The sequence below is a fragment of the Lepisosteus oculatus genome, chromosome 5 (genome assembly GCF_040954835.1).
Source record: "Lepisosteus oculatus isolate fLepOcu1 chromosome 5, fLepOcu1.hap2, whole genome shotgun sequence".
Lineage (NCBI taxonomy): Eukaryota > Metazoa > Chordata > Actinopteri > Semionotiformes > Lepisosteidae > Lepisosteus > Lepisosteus oculatus.
Window position 1 is genome coordinate 43,547,546 of NC_090700.1, and position 20,125 is coordinate 43,567,670.

Genomic DNA, 20,125 nt, shown 5'->3' on the forward strand with positions numbered 1-20,125 from the left:
CTTGCAGGAAAGTGTGCATTACTTAGATCTCACTCTGCCAAGCTTCCCTTGAACCACAGACCAGAGAGCTGAACAAGCACCTGAAGTCAGAAAATCAAAGCAGGTTTGACTCACCGCACGAGCTGCTGGCAAATCTGGCATCCTGGAAGGCATCTGGTAAAGAGGAACACAAGAAAGATTTAGGAACATGTAGCTTGGCCTTGATAACGCCACTATCCCCCCTGGGATGCAGTGATTACGTTGTGACTGGGGAATCCTGAGTGGCCCGGCTGGTAAAGGCTCTTTCCTGCAGGTTCGAGCCTGAGTCATGTTGCTCTCTTGGCTCTCAGCTATACGGCGCCCCCTGTGGCCTGCAGGCCAGCACTGCCGTCAGTGAGAATGCGGATATTCCTCTCCCCCAGGGGGCACCGAACCCCCAGCAAAGGGGCTGCGCTGCCCATTACACCTTAAAAGACGAGGGGCTCGAAGATAGGCAGGCTGGAAGAGTCTGCCCACACCTCCTCATTCTCCCCTGTGTGCGCCCATGGGGCTGGGAGCTGCGAGCTGAGACAGGAAAAACACACAACTAGCGATTCCAAACCTAGTGGGTTTAACAATAATACTGGCGACTGTAATTGTGCCTACACTATTGCACAGTGCAAAAGTTAAAAGCTTACTTATCACCACACTTAAACAGTAGTTTAACTAGGAAGAGGGTGAAGTAATGCGACTTGCTTCAGTTCCAAACCATATGATTAGAAAAGACGTTATACAATTAAGCATCATTTTTAGGGCTGTTCTGTGCCTTTTAGGTTTGTTTTGTACAGTGAGCATGCTGGGGAAATGACAACTTGATCAAATGTTTCTTTCCCAACAAAAGCATTTGACAACTCATCTCAGGCTGCATTACTCAAGACCTGAGCTTTTCACTGCATAAAAAAAGTTGTCTATAAGACAGAATGTTCTATAATCACATTATCTATGAAAAGGAAAAAATACTGTTTACACTTCCATTGCAAACTGATATCACACTTAATCTGCAGAAGAAATTCAGCACAAAAATCACCCCAGTGAACTGGGATTTGTAGTGACAAAAAGCCTGAGCTTACTACTGTTTATATCACTGGAAATATGTGGCTCCAATGCCAGATAAAGGTTACACACATAGGAAATGACCTAAACCTAAACTGTTGCAAATTATTAATCAAGTGTGAACCACAAAGTTGCTGTTAAAATACTGAATTTTTAACAAAGTCTAACAAACTTCACAAATACATCACCTTTTCTGTCAAAGGACAATGGAAACTCACAGCCTTTAGAACAGCTAGCAGACCAAAGCAGGAAGATTGAAAATACTTAACAAAAGCAGCCTGGTCAGTAACAAAGGTAGATACATGTTTACGTGAAAACAGTCTTTTGTCTTGCAGAGCTTTAAACTTGCAAATTAAATTCCTTATAGTAAATAGGAAGAAACCATTTGCGATTTGGCATAAAAGGCAATGTAGAAAGAGAATTGGAGTCACGACTAAATTACATAAGCAGATTACTCAGAACAGCTTATACATATTAAATATATCAGCGCTCATGTTGCGTTAATAAAGCTAGAGAAAGTCATTTTCAGTGCAAATGTGCACAAATTGCAGCCTGTTCATTTTACTAATCAACTTAACCCATAGATTCATTAGAAAAAAGTGTTTTTTTTTTACTAAACAATATACAATTTTTGTGACTGTTAATGAATCAACAAGCTATACATTTCTGGATTCTTATTCTGATTAAACAAAATGTTCTAAAGAGAAAAATGTGTTGGTATTGAAGAGTATTCTTTCTATTTATAAATCGAGCCATTAAGACTGCATTTTCATAGCACTGCTCCACACGTCACCATACAATCTGAGGAATTCTGTCCTGCATTTCTTCAGAAGCTCTGTACTTCTGCATTTTCTCTTTCAATAAAACAGCCTTTGAAAATGTAAAAAGCTGTATATACAAAACAAGAGGAGCATGTTCTGAGATGTTACAAAATTCAGAGATAAGCAACTAAGTAAACTATTTTCATTGCTTATTCCACAGCTGATAACATTCATTTTCAAATCCACATTGCATTCAGTAGAGAAAACCCTGGTTAAAAAGTGTTAAAAACTACAACTTTCTGACAACTGAAGATTTTATTTTTAAACAATTAGGAGTATCTTCAGTCATAATGACAGCACTTGCACTGTATTGTATAATTTTGTTATAATTTAGTATTATGTTGTACTGCATATAGCTGTCAAAATAAAAAAGATACTGTCACTATTTTTACAGTACATATTCCGTAAAGGCTACAGTTTTTTTACTGCAACAATTGTGCAGGTTATATACTTTTCTATTCCTTTTATTGAGCTCTTGGCTTTTTGCAGGTTTGTAGGTTCCTCCACACAGAGGTCTAAGAAAAGGCGACAATAATGCACAAAAACAGGTGCCCCTGTCAGCAGGTGATGACAGAGCTTCAGCACGTCCCTCCCAGCTGAGGGCAGAAAGACATACAGTACCTGTGAGGGTCTTTTGAAACCGGAAGTATATACACACATTCCCTCTTGGTGAAGGTGTTTTCTATCCAGGATTTCTGGGACTGCAAAACAAACAGATGCAAGTCCATGATTAAAGCACATGACTAAAACCCACCTGATAAAACTCTAAAGATTAGGGACCTTCCATGCAGACATATACCAAGGGTACCCACTTTCAACAACAGCTGTTGCACTAAAGCCACTGGCCACAGAGAGAAGTGTGCTTCAAAAATGCATAAAAGACATTTTTAAAAATTGTCCTATCAAAAGTAATGAATGACATCAACAGTTTTACAAATTTTAGTAGGATGAAAACAAATTTAGAGATTTCCCAAACAATTTCTCACCTTGTTTTGAATTTTGTGCAGATTAAACAGAGAACTTCAATTTGATATTTTTTACTTGAATACCGTAAGAGGTAAGACATTCCCCTTTAAAAACAAACCACACAGAAGTCAGATCCTTTACTTTGCTGTACGCTCATAATCAAGCCTGCTCGTCACCCTGAGATGTGTATTGCAAGCAAGTACACGTTGTGCCCTCCTATGGGTTGACAGCTCGCCCTGCTCATCCTAAATTTACCAAAATGCTGATGAGTCCAAGTAACCTACTAATCCCAGATTTATCTAGAAATCCTGCAGGATCAGTGGGCAGCTTAATACACAAATAAATGTAATCAGAGAAAATCCTTTGTATTTGCAATACCAAGTCAAATGGAAAGGGTTTGCAGGCACAAATTCAATCAGCTCTGATTTGCTAAAGCAAGATCCCATACCCAGTGAAAGGGCTTTAACTCCAAAGAATTTTTAATTAAATCTGTGCTCCCAATACTTTTTTTGTTCTAAACCTAAATCCTATAGGGCCCCACCGACATTATTTGGATTTGCAGTCTGCATTCCAAGTGCTACAATGATACCCAATTCCCTGTGCCCAAACTACTGTATCAAATACACAAAATGAAATTTCAACAACCCGTAAGAATCCTCAAACCTTCCTAATTATGCTCTCTCTCAAGATATCTTGTTCAGCTGAATTATTTTTTCACCGGTTACTACACTCACAAAAAAAGCAATCAAGCCAGGCTAACACTGCGTATCTCACTGTTAAACAATTTGTTCCGGCCCATTGTACAATGTTTAAGAAAAGCAGATCTAACTACACCTGAAGCTCAGCATCCTCTCCTTCATATGACAGCGAAGAATAGAGGAACATATGTGTTCTTCAGTCATCTCCTACAAAGTCAAACCACTCCAGGCTTGGGCTGGTCATTCCTCTCTTTTGTGCATGGTTAATTAAAAGAGTCAAAGTCTAAATGCTTCAAGAACTTCCTGTTCGGTGAGACACTGGAACAATGGCTCTGACAGATTCAGATGGTTAACGTGCAGGAGGGGTGGAGAGTACAGAGCGCTGAGGAAAGTGTGACAGGGTGAGCTGACGGGAGGGGTGCAGCAGAAGACGATGTGCCCATCACACACATTCCTCTTTCAACACGCGGTTTGTCCCCGCACTTCAGACACACCCCCTGGCCGGCTTGAATCCAAAACACCCTCAGTGCTCGGCGTCCTGCGAGCACAGGGAGAACGAAGCCTTTCATTCCTCTGAATACACACTGGGCAGAACAGGGGCTTCAACCACAGGGTTTTGAATGCGAAACATTTTTTCCTTTCCTCGACACAGACACAAAGACAGGATGATGGGACATCAAACACAAAAGAGTAATTAACTTTCCCAGGACCAAAAAACAAAAATGGTCTTTCTAGGTCTACATTTAGATAACTACATTAACCAAAAGTAGATAGCCCAATGCGACTGTACACATGTACAACAGCAATTACTTAAGGTCACCACACCATTTTATCAGATTTTGAAATTCATATATACTGTAGGTGATTTTTGTATTGGAAATATGGTATCAATGGCATAAAAATCCAATTTGTTTCCAGAATTATTTATACGATTAGTTTGTTTTTAGGAACCGTGATCTAGCATTTCTTGGCAGCAGGATAAAACCCTCTTCACACATACACACCTTAAAGAAAAGAAAAATATTTCCAACCTACTGTATAAATTGATGTCCATTTACCAAGATCAAAACATTTCCGGGAAGAACTCCATCGTTTCCAAATGCCTGATGTGAAGCCCAAGCATTCAAGGTTAAACCGAGTGAATTCATTTGCAATTGACCGCTCAATAATTTCTAGAAACTCTTTGCTTTTGACTACTACACTGTAAACTGAAGGGATACAATGTGTTCTCAGAAGGACTGCACAATCATGCAGAGTACCGTAGAGTCCCATGCAGAGGCATGAAACCTGATAAACCCAAAGCACACACAAAGAATCAGAGAGCAGCCGATCAAAAGCAGACTTAACCAGACAGCAAAAAACCTGTGCTATAAAACCATAAAACCTGTAATGCAATGTTTATCTGAGACTGTATTCTTGGTCCTGCAATCCCCCAAACTCGGCTCCCCAAGAAGGCCAGCGCGCGGCTGGAGCACAGTACGTTGGTACCGTACCTGCAGAGATCACGGTGAACGCACAGGCCACATCCCGGCCGCACTCCGGTTTACTCTCCACTTTCCCACCACTTCCACGCCAGGGCTTGTTCCAATCGAATCCCCTGCAGCAATAATTAGCCCTCCTTACCCTTTCTCCCCATCTTCTGTTTATTCCATCACCAACACCTGCTCCGTAATTCATTAAAGCTTCTTTAATCTACATGCTAATTAAACTGGAAGCAATGCTTCAGACATGGTTCATTAACACCTCTTATCTGATGGACGGTCTTACTAAATCTTTCGTGGCCTCTCTGGATAAGCAAACATTAGTAAAAAGGTGCAAGCATCTGTTTTCTTTTTACTGTAGTGCTACTGACAAACATCAGGCTGAGAAGCCCACTAGCGATGTCTTTCAGGTTTAATTTTTTTCTGAAATATCAGCTCTCATTACGATTTAAGGAAGGAAAAATAAAATTTAACAGAATTTTGATATTTAATTATGTAGTAAGACTATTGTAAGTGAAAAGGATAAATGAAATTTAACAGAATTTTGATATTTAATTATGTAGTAAGACTACTGTAAGTGAAAACCACTGGGATATTTATCACTTGGGAATCTTTGCATTGACTTTATTACTTTGTTATAATGTACCTAATAGGATTTGAGCTTAAAGCACTTCTACAAGACATTCTAACTCAATCACATAAATAGTTACTGACTACAAGAATATGGGTTTTAAATATTTCAGTATTCCTATTTAGTCTTTAGTATTCTTTTGAGCATTCACCATCAGCAAACATGTTATTTCAAAACAAACCACATCTTTAAAGAGAACAAAACTTCATAAACATCATTCATTTAATCACTGTGATTTTGAGGTGGATCATTTAAGCTATTTATTGTCTTCCCAAGAAGTAGTTCTCATGATGTTTCGTGAAAAAAAAAGTTTCCATCCTACAAATAACTAAACAATATATTCATTTTTTGAGAGCTTCCAAAGTTAAAGGGTTCGTATAGAATTTGGGAATAAACTGGAAACAAAACTGAAACAGAAATGAATCAATAAAAATGCAATCAAAAAGAAAAACTAAAGAATCACCAACTAAAATACCGCAGAACCACAAGAGCAAAATCTCTGAAATCTCTTAAAAAAAAGCCCTTTATAGAAATATTCCACTAAAATCTTTATTGGTAAAGCTACAGTGGAAATAAATTTCCTGAACAAGACAAACACACAGAGCACCGCTTTCCAATCTTGACCCTGGAAACCAGTAACCCTTTGCATCAAGTGCCTTCCTGTGCTCAGGAACTGAATCTCTCCAGATTTGGCAAGAAGAGATCAAGTATGATTTTCCTACCAGTATTCAAAATCCCTTGAGGTGCTAACAAAGCAAACACAACACATTTTCATGCTTGGCAACTAATCTAGGTCTGAAGAGGGAAGTGCTATTGGGACTGAAAACAAAGAGTGGTGGGTGTCTGTAGCAAGTTGTCATGATGTGCTGTGGAAAACTGGGAACTTCTTATGAATTACTGGCAACTAAAAACATGAGTAGAACAGCCTCCTCTCATTTGTAACCTCTTGTGTTTTCAACCAGCGCCCAATCACTGTAAACTAATCATTGGACAAATCACACAATTAAAGAGCTAAAGTAACAAGATCCTATCTCTCCGCCTGTGATCGGAGGACCCTGGGAGAGAAAGAGCTTGCACACTTCGTATCTGGAACAATATGCAGTAACACTTTCAATTCGCATCTGTCTAGTCAAAACTGATATGGTAGCAGGCCGACGTTTTCTTGTAAATTGTTCTTGTAATAATGATAGAATCAGGTCAGTTGCAATGCTAATTATTCAGGGGAAATAGAAACCTGAAGTACCATTTGAGTGCCTTTTCATGTTTACTTCTGTCCAAACTAAATCCTCCTGCAGATCAGCTAACATTCCAGCACATGACAAACAGCAGGGGACAAGCCACAGGCAGCACTGTACCCATGCCACTGCCTTGCATTGTAAATTCACAGTTCTTCGCTGAAGTACAGTTCTCCTTGCATCTTAAATGGTTATGTTTGCTAAAAAAAATCTTAACATGCTACAACAAATCAGTATTCAGCTGACAGAAAATCCTTAAGCTTCTATATCAACAATGTTTATCACACGGGACAATAAACATCCCACTTTCGCACTCATTGTTCTAGTACACAAGTCCTGAACTAACCATGAATCCTGTAAAATGTTAAATAATAAATTACTTTGAATCATGTCCTCCACTTACACTGCCTGAGCCTTGAATACAGTAATTTTTTAAAATCAACTGTAGTTTCAGTACGTGTACAGTAACTCTACTACAGTCGTTTCCACACTATTGAAACATGACACACTGTTAAGTGCTTTGAGACTATACTGATCATGAAACGGCACTCAATACTTCAACTGCACGGCTTCCTGCGGGAGCAAGACCAGGCAAATGACAGCTCTGGCTCCAGGAATCAGCCTTCAGTCGGCACACGAGGAAGTGTGGCCTATCAGAAAGGGGGCAGAGGAAGGGCCTCACTTGAAAGAGGTAACCACATGCCAAGGCATTCTGGACAACAGCCAACAACCTGTCCAGTTGGTATAGCAGGCAGTCCACATGTCCTATCCAAACCTGCGACTGCATCAGCATCTCAAGCTCTCCAGATCCAGAGAGCCTGCTGCTATCAATCACGCCTTCTCACGCGAGACAGCCTCCCCCGAGTGCTGTACATACAGTATTCATCTTCGTGTGGAACAGCAGAAAAGTTACAGCCCCACAGGAAAACTGAAAAATTATAGAAACCCGTAAACACCTGTAAAGACTACTTAAATCCCACTAAAAAGCCAAAGTTGCCTCAGCACTGTTGGGGCCCATATTCCGAATGACACTGCAGGTTTCTCTGAAGTCAAAAGAAAGCCAAAAGAGCTTTATATTTTTACATCCCTGATCTTGGATTGAGGGACACTGGGAGAAGCCACCTTAAGTTTCTTATACCTCATAGGTGTATTTGGTACACATCTGAAGTAATGCATGCAAGATAAGCCTGTTTTGAACAGTTTTTCCTGTTTTCCCACACTGCTCTTTCAAGCTTCATAGCGAACGTCCAACAATTCAATATTAGGTTTGAGCCCTGCAACAGCTTTACCAATCTCAAAAGCTCGCCGTGACTATCCAAGAACTTCCCCAAGACCTTGTGAGTTATCTGCATCCCACCACCAGTCAGGGTTCAAGTTTTTGTTACATCAATGAAGTAAAGCAGACCAATTAAACAGCATTTCTATTTGATTTTTACTTTAGAGTCAAGCACAGTACACTGTAATTAAGCTTTCCTCTTTTTCATATCTGTTTTCTGTATATTTAAGACTCCTGCGTTTGATGATGTTCAGACTGTAGCACTTTTCCTTTTTAACTCTGTTCCTCTATTCCAGACAAGTGATTTTTTTTCTTTTACGGAATCTGCTCTGGTACTTGTGAAAATGGTTGCTCCCATTTCCTAGGCCTCACTAGCAGGCTTCCTGAAGAAATAAGCTAATGCATGTGACAGCCTTTCAAAGGGTACTCATGCAACAAGAGCACTTTCACAAAGCTGTCTTGCAGATACACCGTAAAATGGGACTGATTTCACTTAAAAACAATGCACATTCATCACAGTCATAAAAGGCATTTAGGCATACATTACAGACATGACACGGACTCTATAAACATTTAACACTCTGTTTAAAGAATTAAGTGGACCTCTTACAGGAGCCTGCTCATCAGATAAGACCTGCGGTAATGACAACCACTTCCTCTCCCTTTTCCAAATCCCCTCTTGATAAGACACGGAATTCTTACCATATTCTTATTTTAACATCTGTTTGAACAGAGGAAACGCATGAGGGTGCACACCACACCACCCAGGAGTGGCACAGAAGACCGCACGTCCTGAACACCGGGCAACACAGAGCACATGATTCCTGTACCAACCCAGCTGGGATCAGGCTCCCACATCCCAGGACATCGGTCACTCAAATTCCCAGGCATTCCTCTTTCACCCATTTTTATAGAAATCTTACACATGATCTGCCATCTCCTGCTGCACATAGGATATTACATTTCCTTTGATTTTTATTTGGTATTTTCATATTTGTTTTTCACATGTTCAGATATTTTGTGAACAGGTGAGCGTCAAAGTATGAACAACACTACAGTGTACAGGTAAGGCACAAACATTTTATGTGGATCCTCTTTGCAGATATGAAAAGGATATGATGACCCTGACAGACAGGGGAAAAAAACATTACAATGAAAGTTAATACTAGATCTTCTGAAAGTTCACAAGGATAATAACCCTACAGAGATAGAAAACACAGGATGCTGTAACCTGCTGAAAACTGAAAGCTGTATAATTAGGTATCAGATACTCTGTCATTTAGATTTAAAATGATACCACTGAGAAGCATCACAAGTCATTCGCATCTTCGCTGTTCTGGTTCAAAAACATGCAATTTGAAGGCATTGCATTGACAGGTAGCATTTGCTTCTGTCACAGTGAAATATGGTAGTAAAGGTTCTTTAAAAAAAATTAAGGCTGTCCAAACCCTAGGAAAAGAAAGTAAATGACAGGGCCTTTTAAAACCTGTCTTTCCTAACTTGTTGAACACAATACATGCATCCATTACCTGAATAATGATACACAATGCCATGAAATTCATGTCCAGGGCCGATCAGAACCTACAGGCGCAGTAGTAATTCGGCAGGCGCAATTAACATTTAAATTCCTCTATCTAATGCATGTTTGCACTGAAAATCCACAATGCACGGTAAGTAGCCTGTACTTTTTATTTAACATTCTGCAAAAATGTAAAACACTTAGATGCCACTTGAGTAGAAAATGGTAAATGCATGTTTAATACTTGTTTGGCAAGGAATGCAAGCTTCTACAGAATGTGATCATTTCACTCCCCAGTGTCTGGCCTAAAACAAAATGATCTCAATTAAGATCAATCCAAACACCGCTCTGTGCTGGTTTTAGAAGCATATAACCTCCCTTAAGTGGAAAAACTAAGTATCAGTTAAGAGGATCTAAGTAACTTTTTTTATCATCCTATGAGACGACTTTTCACAAGTTGCAAAATAAACCTATTTATGGTTAACCAAGGTCTTTAAAAATGTCCCAATAATACAATGGAAATGTTCAAAACATAGAATAACCCCCACTGTAAATTAGACATTTCTGCAATAAAATAAACAGACATTTAGGCCTGAAACCTCACACACATCTTGGTTTTCAGCCATGAAACACGGAAAAATACAGTATCCCGACCCAAAAACATTGCAGTTAATTCTTAATTTTCTGCATTATTATAGTGGCTAGGACTTTCTTTTCTAGATTTGTGGCTTTAAAGCATAACCACTCATGTCAAAAGCAAGAAAACGCACTGCACAGTCTATAAATGTTTGATCATACGTACATTACAATGTGTATATTTGACTAGTTTAAAAGGATGGAAAAAGAGAAAAATGATAAAAGGTGTCAGCTTCCCATTGTGAAGAAGATTGATCTGTCCCAAGCTTTATGAGCTGCAAGAAAGCAGTAAATGCAAATTTCCTCAGAAATGCAGCAGGTTAACAGTTCTCCACTCTTGGTAGTTCTCAAAAGCTGAAACACTGTGCTAGGGGATTCTTAATTCAATCCATGTTGTGGAGGCTTTGTGAACTGTGCCAGACACCCAAAACAACTGAAGAGACATATTAGCAATTTTTATTCCCATATTGCCATATACTGTATAATTGAGTGTTCAGAGTTAATAAGGTGACATTTCTGTAACTACTGTATATTTATGATGTAAATTACCATGGGTGTGGCTATGCATTTGGTCACCTTACAAGAAGTATTTACTCAGACTTCTAAATGAATGCTGAATCACTGCTTTGTCTGGATCATTCCTTCATTCTATGACTTAACTAAATGTGTTAGAAAAATGCTAGAACCTGCATAAAAAAAAACCCATCAGCAATCACATAAAATCCAAATCCTAACTGGATTATAGAATATACGTATTCCACAGTGATATACTGTAAAGACTTACCAGGGAAATAAACACAAATGCATGTGTTGTGATTAAAGGCAACAAAATTCTAATACTCATCAACTGCTAGGAAATTAATTTCATTTTGGAAAAAAAATGTCCAGCTGTTGTACCTTGAGCATAAAGGATTCTGCTCTTGTGTGAGAGCGCGCGAGTAACGGTGTGCACACACACTAGAAGGACTGGAAGGATGTGGCTCCGAGAGACGTCGGCTTTGTCCTTGTTTACCTACACAAACGCCAATCGTCTTAATCTGTGCTGCCCCAAGATCTCGCACATGCAGACAAGCAGCAACGCTAACTCAATTTCCACCTGGGTTTTAACAAATGACAGCGGATTATCAAGCGCACCACCCCACAAAAAGCAATTAGCCTCAAACATATTTCCACTTTCAGAGGCTAAATATGCTCGGAGCCCATAAACCCTATTTAATCTGGCCATAACATTATTTTGCGTTTGCACTCTTGAAATTGATCTCAACGCCAATGTGGTGCAATTTCCACAACGACGGTTTCTCACAGCCCGCCCGTGGCTTTTTTAGAAGCACGTACAGCAGATGCTACCGACAGAGGAGTCTCTTGTGCGTCATGCAACATGAGCCCAAGTTAAAGCGATGTGGCCTGCCGCCAGACTCGCACCCGAGTGCTGTAATTAAGGCAAGATACCCGAGACAGCAGGCAGTGAAGATGAGGCCTACCTGGTCGGTTTCAGGCTTTTAGACTGGTATCAGTTGCTACAGCAGCTGTAAAATCCCCAGACCTTTTTTCACCGATTATAAATGTGTAAAAAGACAGGAAGCTTTTTACCACTGTAATTTAAAATGTAATCACATATTGGCAGAGAAGCTTTGTCTACAGCAGCAGACACGCTTTATGACAGAGAGGCTCGGGGAGAGAACATGGGGCTTTAGAAGAAAGCATTCGAGCACATTATCAGCAAGAGCACACGAGCGTGTCGCACTGTTCTCGGGCACAAGCACAGAACGTCTGCAAGGGGGGTAACCAGGCCCCAAACCCCCTCATCCAACTTCATTTTTCATATTGTGCTCAGCATGGGTCCTGTTCCCTGCTGTTAACTTCACTTTTACTGAATCCAAACACTTTCTAACAATTTATTCTACATACTAAAAAGGGGAGGTCGCAGCAGAATTCAAGAAAAAAAAAAGACTGTGGACAAATCTGTGCACACAGGTTGGTCTTCCAGAAAGTAAGTGCACCACTACCGCACACTACACACAATAGAAGGAACCAACACTACTACGCGAGGGAAATCCCGAGTGGTCACACATTCATGTAATTTTTATTCGTTAAAAACAAAAACAATACAAAGAAAAATAAACGTACATGAGGAAAACAAATAAAACTCAAGAGCACATTGTATTTTTCGAGAACACTCCAAAACCAAACTGAGTGCTCTGCGCAATCTAAAATACCTAAATCAATGTTGGATTGCAAAACAGTGCATTTGTCCAAGGTCACAGGTACCGGCTGAGCTTAGATTTTAATTACTTCATCACATGGCGCTTAAATCTTACTTCCCCGCACACAAATCATTCCAATTTACCAGAAAGCTGTAATACAATTTTCACATCCTGCTAAATTCAAATTGACTTCATTTAAGGAAACGTTTTAATTTTCTATTTAGAATACTATGGGTAAAAAAAAATCTCTTTAGTTCAGAAAAAGGATTAAGCAAAGAATGGTCAAAGCATTAGCTCAGATGGTCTGTCTGTATGTGAAATCACAAACATATTACACCACAGCTCAAATACACTACAGGTCTTGAGGCATAAGACGACATGAGCAACTTCGAGGGAGGGAAGTGCAGTTTTCTGAGGAACTAAATGGTAACTCTGCTGGGTATTACCCAACTGGAGAGGCTGAAAACATGCTTTTTAAATGCTGTATAGAAGAAATCTGATATTACATTAATACAAATGAAACGTTAAATCTTTACTTTGTAAAGTACAATCCACACTAGGGATGTCTTCATGTTCCCTTCCAATATTCAACACAATTTCAACTTTTTTAAATAAAATACATGGAAAAATACTGTTTTTGGTGCAATCAGGACATTTCACTACAATGCTTCTAGGAAGACTAATGACAAATACCATGATGATAATACAGTGAACTGTCAGTACAGTAGACAAATGTAACTCAAAACAGTAGTAACACTGTAACATCCAATATTTAATTTCTGCAGTGTCTTGCAGGCTTTATTCTGCCTGCTTCAGACGGCAATCAGGGAAGCTCACGATGGGGTATGAAGGGAAGAATTGCCACACACCACTTCCCTTCAACAGAAGCACATCGTATCAAACGTTTACCACTGTACTCGATCAAGTCTCTCCAGTCTTCACTCTATATTCTTCCCCACTGGAAAAACATAAAGGTGACAAACAGCGGGCTTTCAGCACACCTAAGTCCTTGTGGTAGTTTCTAGTAGCTAACTGATCTGAGGATTGTATCCCATGTTCCCTGAAAGAAGCCAGGATATCAGCTTCAACAACAAGACTAGGTTTGTTTCTGCATACCCCCAGCAGAAATGCCAGGTGTTCTCAGTTTTAAATACAATTCGACTGTATTCCACTTACGGTGCTTTGCCAATGTATTTACCCCTCTTCCAGTGACACCCTTCTTTGCTGAGTCACAAATGATGGATACACATTTTAAGTGAAGAAGTCACAAATTGAAAAATTGACTACCTGTTGTCTAAAAGTATTCCTGGGTGAAAAGTTAAATGACAGACAAAACAGTGTTCACCCTCCCTGAATCAATCCAGCACTGTGGGGTGACCAGGATATTCCTGACTCGTGGAGATTTTCTCCTGTGTCCACCCCAGTTGCATCCCTAACCAGTTTCCTTCTTGCCGGGCTGCTCTGTTGAGAAGGACAGCCTGATCGAGGCGGTGTCTGGCTGCCTTCCACTTCTTCCCGATCAACTTCATCGAGCTAAAAGGACCAGTGAGGGTCTCTGAACATTGTTATACCCTGATACAACTTCCATGGTCTTTAAAGTTACCCTCATACTACCTTAGCCTGAATGGCTTTGAGTCTCCTTAGTTATCATGGTTTAGTCTTTGCGTGAAATTCACAACCTGACTGAGGAACCTTAAAGAGACAGGATAATTTATTCTAAAATCATTTCAACCACTCGTCCCCAGTGTGACACATCAATCTAACTGTGTGACTTGTCAAAGCAATTAGCCCAGGTGCACATAATTAAGGTTTCTTAGAGCAGGGTCTTTATAATTTTTTTTGCCGATTTTGCCGACAAACATCTTTTACTCATAAATGTGTTCAGCTTGAGCACTTACACTGATTTATAAAATAATGCACTTTAAAAAACAGGTGTACATCATTAGTAACTGAACAAAATGATTAAAACGCTGGAATGAGTGAATACTTCAGCAAGGCGCTCAGATGTTTGCATTTCTCTGCGGAACGGTTCTTGGGGTCTCCGCCCTTGCCCTGCCAGTTCGTCCCTCGCTGCCTGGGCACGAACCCGGGTCCCCGGCGTCACGCAAGAGGGAACTTGCCAGCTGAGCTAAAGGAGACCTCCCTCAGACTGGGCGGCTGAGATCCTCGTTTTACGCAGGGGTGTATATGTTACATCTGCAGATTCTGAAGAAGCCCAGTGGGCTGATTCTTTCAGTGCCTTTGACAATTCACAATACTTCAATATGGTCCCTTCACAGTCTTCCCTGCTCAGACCTAAAAAGGTTAAGCTCTTTTACCCCAACAGCACATTATATTACTTTAGGCTTGGGAATGTAGCCATGTGCTCTTCTCTGCACCGATTCCTGAGCAACAATATCTTTTTCATCATGATATGATGACCACAATCCGGACTGTATTTTAAATTCAGCCTGACCATTACATTTTAACATTCTCTTGATTTTAAATGTATACCTTGAACCAGATATCCCGTGCACCTTTTATATTGTTTTTCCACATTTTCTAGAAATTGCAGATGAATAAACAAATGTAGTGCTTTTTAAGCATCATTAGCAATAGTTACCCATTTTGTATCTATAGATTTATGTTTTCGCAACCTGCGTGCAATACTCTAAATTCATCCACATGAATCATCCTCTCCTAGGTATTTCCACAGTCTTTAATTCCAACTAAATCTTCCTGAATTTCCCATGCAGCTCTTTCGTGCTAGCTAATCCGCCTGTTTTGGTCTCATGTGTAAACCTGACTAGTTTACGAACTATATCGGAATCTAGATCCAGGACACAGATGGTGAACAGGGATCTGCTACAGATCCCGTGGTATTGTGGTAATCATAGTAAAGTAGTATTCTTTTTGCCTTGTTACTGCTCATTTTAACCTCCACAGCAATATTCCTCTCTTCAGCCTGTTATCTAGTTCTATCTGTGCTTGCAAGTCATTAGATTTAACTGAATGCTATTCTTTTCTGATCACTTTTAAGGTACCTTCTTCTTAAATCGTTGGCAGTTTGTAGACACCGCTTTCCCGACTGAAAAACGCGTAAGAAACTCTTAAGAGGTTAGATCCGTTTCGCAGCGATCAGTCTCGCCGCTGTCAACAGCGGTGTATCCGAGTCCCTGAAACGTGAACCAGAGCGAATCTTATAGGATACAGGCACTGATGAAATCGATGATGTGCTCAGGAATGCTGCACAAACGTGTCTGATAACAACGGCAAGCCTCCGGAACGTGTGCTTCCCCGGCCCCGACACCACAAGGTCGCTAATCAATGAGCCAACACCTATCGATTCAACTTCGCGTCGGGACATCGAGAGGGTCATGACAGCTGAAACGGCACCCGCCCCAGCTCCATACTCGCCGAGCCGGAGAGGGGCAGAATGATCCTGAGACACTTAACGCAACAGCATGTCCCAGCACATCTAGAATGCCGAACAATTAGGCAACAACCGATTGGGGAATTCCGAGAAGTAAGGTCAACACCGAAATGCCTTTCTGTCCCGAGGCCCACAGAGGGACAGGAGACCTTCATCTGTACTAAACGTCAACGTGTTGAAACCACAGCAGTCCCCACACATTCGCGATACACAAGCCCAACAGCAGCGTCTAGACTTTCATTTTCCTCTATTGTGCACTGAAGACATCACGCCGCACACCCCAGCCCAAGCCCGGAGGAACCAGGCGCCTGCGACAGCGGCACCGACCTCAAGCCCTTCCCAGCTTTTAGAAGGCGAGACGGGGCTCTCACCGCGGCCGTACTCTCCCGTCTCACCGCGGCGGCCAGCCCCGGCTGCTCCCGCGAAGTTACCCACCGCGCACACACACGGAGGCAAGGTGCAAGGCGACTCGACTTTGCACTTGTTTAACCCTTTACGGCGCTTGCAAGGGAAAAGGAGAGGGCGCTGTAGATGAAAATGATTTTTTTTTTTCCCGTGCGAAGACAACTAGAACTCTGCCCGGAGGTTGTCTACCATTCTGCCCGAATTGCACCGTACCTCGGGCACATTGTTCCCGTGCCTTGACAGCAGGCAGCGACTTGCCTCTCACACGGACGGAGACACGCCGCCAGCCCCCACACACGCAGCCCCAGCTCCGAGCGCAAAAGCGGCGAAACACGCAGCGGTCGTACCATTCTCTTCACCGTTCAGACTCAGGAAGAGCTGCTCCGTGGCCTTTAGCCATCTATCGGCGGTGCCCCCGGTTAGCCCTGGCAGGAAAGCTCGGTTGACGTTGGAGGAATGTGCCACCGCTCCAGCTCCAGCGGAAGGTAGCTTTTTCATAATTGTGCGACTCCGAACTGACGCTGCGTGACGAGTCAGCTGAGTCAGCCCCGCCGCCGGTCACGTGGCGCGGGGCGGGGAGCGCTGCGGGGGGGGCGGGGCGAGCAGGCGGGGGGCGGGCCCGCTGGCAGCGCGTGGGCCGGGTGCGCGGGTGCCGCGGCTCGGGTCGGTACGAAGGGCGACCGCCGGCGCGTCTCCTTCCCAGCCGAAAGAACCTGGCAGTGGCGTAATGGTATCCGCTGCTTTTCACAAAGATGTTTCAAGCGTTGGGGGCGTTTCATTTCAGCAGAAGCGAGTTAAAGTGGTTCATGTTAACACCACACTAGTTATGGTTCATACTAACACCCAGTGCTCAAGTGATAAAATAAGTTTCCAAATGATTTAAGCAGGATGTGCTGAATATTACTAAAAAGTATCGTTCTAAACTAGATTTATAGTGAAAGTGGTCAGTGTCATGAAACGGTTACAAATCATGTAATAGAGTATTAGTGAGAAAAATAAGGACTCCCCCAGTTAACTTTCTAAAAGCGCACACTTTATATCGACAGTTATAAATGTTTTTTTAAACCGTTTTTCCAGCTACATACGAGCAAAATCTGTTTCATACAAAATTATTACATCGAATATAATTTATAACTCGAATACAGAGCTATACAATAAACTGATACGCTAAATGATTGGCTTTCAGGGTTTGACGGCCCTTTTCATAGTGAGTTAAATACTACCACCTACGGGCGCGACTGGTCAGAACAACCAATATGCCAGTTTTTATGCCGAAAAACGATTTAAAAACCGTGTACTGAATTTGCGAGATATTTGTGAATTATTTAACGTGACATTACGTATTTTAAATGCGCCCACCAAAATTGTCAAAAAGATATCAGTGCTTAAACAGAAGAGCAGTGTTCTGCACTCCTGATATGAGACTATTACAAGTCTTTTTTACTGAGTAAAAGTGGAGTCAAGTATCACAAAACTAAAAAAGCAGTAAGGTTGTTGGCTACTGTAAAACACTGTGGCAGGTCGTGAAAAACAGAAAACTAATGCTGCTGTAATATAATTCACTACTCTTTGATATCTTGGTTTCAGAATACATTTATGCACACATAATCATTTTTTATTAGCTCTTGTAAGTCAGGCGTGGCAGACAGGGAATACAATGAAAGCTGTTTGTCAAGTAGCCTGCAGATTACGAAACCATCATAAAACAAACCTGCTGATGTCGTATATCTTCACAGTTTTCAAGGATATGATATCTATTCAAGAGCCCGCAGTTACTATGAATTATGGCAATTAATATCAATAAGGTCTTGCTTTTTCACGATACTTTAGCTCAGCCGACAAAATGTCAGACGTATCCAATCTCAAATCTAAAGAAAGGGCTGAGTCTAATTTCTACATTATTAAATTGATGCCTTGTTACACCTCAGTGTCTTCACACAAAACTTTGCTTCCAGATTTGCAACAGACAAAAGAGTTATCCTTTTTTCCCTCTCTCTCTATGCCAATCAGATTTTAAAATATTAATAATTAGCATGAATTAGCATGAAAATCGATCACAATTCTACATCTCCAAAGGACATGATAAAAAACCGAGAGAAGTTGGTGTTGTGGTATTCAGCAAAGAAAAGGCAAAAATGTTTTTGGGAAAACTGGTAGAAATTATGACATTTCTGAAAAAAAAGATCATTCGGATGTAGGTCAATTTAATTTAAAACGCTCGTTTAAGAAAAAAAATAAAAGATTAGATTCTATATGGAGATGAGAAACTACTAATAAACATTTGTATTTAATATGACTTAGAAATCAAAATGCAGTAGTTAAGTCAAAAGAACTTAAAGATATACTTAAAGATAAGTCTTTTTCTAGATGTAGATTACAGAAGTCAAAGAAATGGGTAGAATTTACCTTTATCATTTGCCAGTTTTCCTTCTTAAAATAAGAGAGAATTCATTCTTTGCTTTACATCAGTGACCTTCTGAGAGTAACCACTGGAAGACAGTAATCACCTTTTATAAAACAGGTTGCATGTCATCGTTTGAGGAATTTCAGTATGCGACATAACGGCTATAATTTGCATGTTGATTACAGACATTACATCTGCACAAAACAGTCATTTAAGCAACCTTCAATTTGCCCATCAGCAAAAATCAAACAAGACTCAAACGAGCATTTAAATATCATTATTTAGTTAGATGAGATTAATGTTTATTTGTATTTTTAACAAATAATGTAAATGCTAAAAGCAGCATATAAAGGTATTAAAATCTTCTTTGTTACCAATGTAAAGGCTGCCATAAAGCTTAGGTTCATGGCTGTTGTACTTTACAACATGTTTAGCTAGAAAAGGAATTGAAGGAGCAGCAAAACACTAATAACATCTTTCGATATAAAAAACACGTTGTTTTGGTCTTGAAATTGGCACACAATATGTATACTATGCCATGCAAGAGGCCAAGGAGAAAGTCTACCAGCTTCAAATTTAGAGAATAGCCCAGTCTCTTTATAGTATCAAATTTGGAAACAGAAACAAATGGACTTCAGAGTCTGGTGCTACCTGAATATTGGGTTCATGAAGGAAAGTTGGATATGAATGGCTTGATGAGCCTTTTTAACCTGAGTTTTATATGCTGTATTGGAATCGCTGGACTCCTACCATGTAGTTATGGTTGTGTCTATTATGGACACTACTGGTGTCCTGTCAAGCAAGGGTAGCCATGTCACTGTTCAGCTGCATGCTCTCAAACCGTTTAATATTACAGAAACCAGGATAAAATCCCTCCCGTTGATTTCTTGGGATTGAGCAATGACCGAAGCCATTGATGATTTGCATGCATTTATTTTTGGGTTTTAGCTGAACATGTTGTGAGCAAGCACCGTGTCTTCTTCTCATTGTTTTTACTTTGCTTTGCAAGAGCCCTAGTCCACAGTGACTTACAACAAACAGAGACATTTTGATACCAGTCAGCGGGTAAGAGTCTCACAGGTTTCAATGAGAGTGAAAGACAGAGGAGACTGCGGACTGTCAAGTACAGACTATACCAGACAGTGTCGGGCTGGCGTTAGACATAAGGAGATGAGGTTAGTCGTATGAGAGAAGGAAAGAGCAGGACGGGAGAGGGAGGAGTTCAGGGATTAGGCAAGCTGGTCAAAGTGAGTTGTGAAAACCAGGATCAGTAGTAAAAGGAAACAGTCAATGAGCCAATGCTGTTCAGTGAAGAAAGAAGAGGTATGTGAAGACAGGGCTGCACAGGATTGTTTCCATTTCATAA

General features: G+C 40.8%; 1 protein-coding gene across 5 annotated transcripts in view; it reads right to left on the reverse strand.

Annotated features, from left to right (window-relative positions):
• The window catches only part of trpm7 (transient receptor potential cation channel, subfamily M, member 7), a 53,556-nt gene extending 34,730 nt beyond the window's left edge, over nt 1-18,826 (reverse strand). Inside the window, exons 1-3 of one of the 5 annotated variants that reach the window (XM_069190479.1) lie at nt 18,762-18,826; nt 2,514-2,593; nt 115-153 (exon numbers count right to left, since the gene is read on the reverse strand). In XM_069190479.1, coding sequence (XP_069046580.1) covers nt 115-153; nt 2,514-2,593; nt 18,762-18,770 — 128 coding nt within the window. In that variant the 5' untranslated portion in view covers nt 18,771-18,826. Of the gene's footprint in view, nt 1-114; nt 154-2,513; nt 2,594-3,692; nt 3,820-16,702; nt 16,872-18,761 lie in introns of those variants that run through there. The other 4 variants (XM_069190480.1, XM_069190478.1, XM_006628687.3 and 1 more) reach the window with 4 other exon arrangements.
• Nucleotides 18,827-20,125: the final 1,299 nt, after the last annotated feature.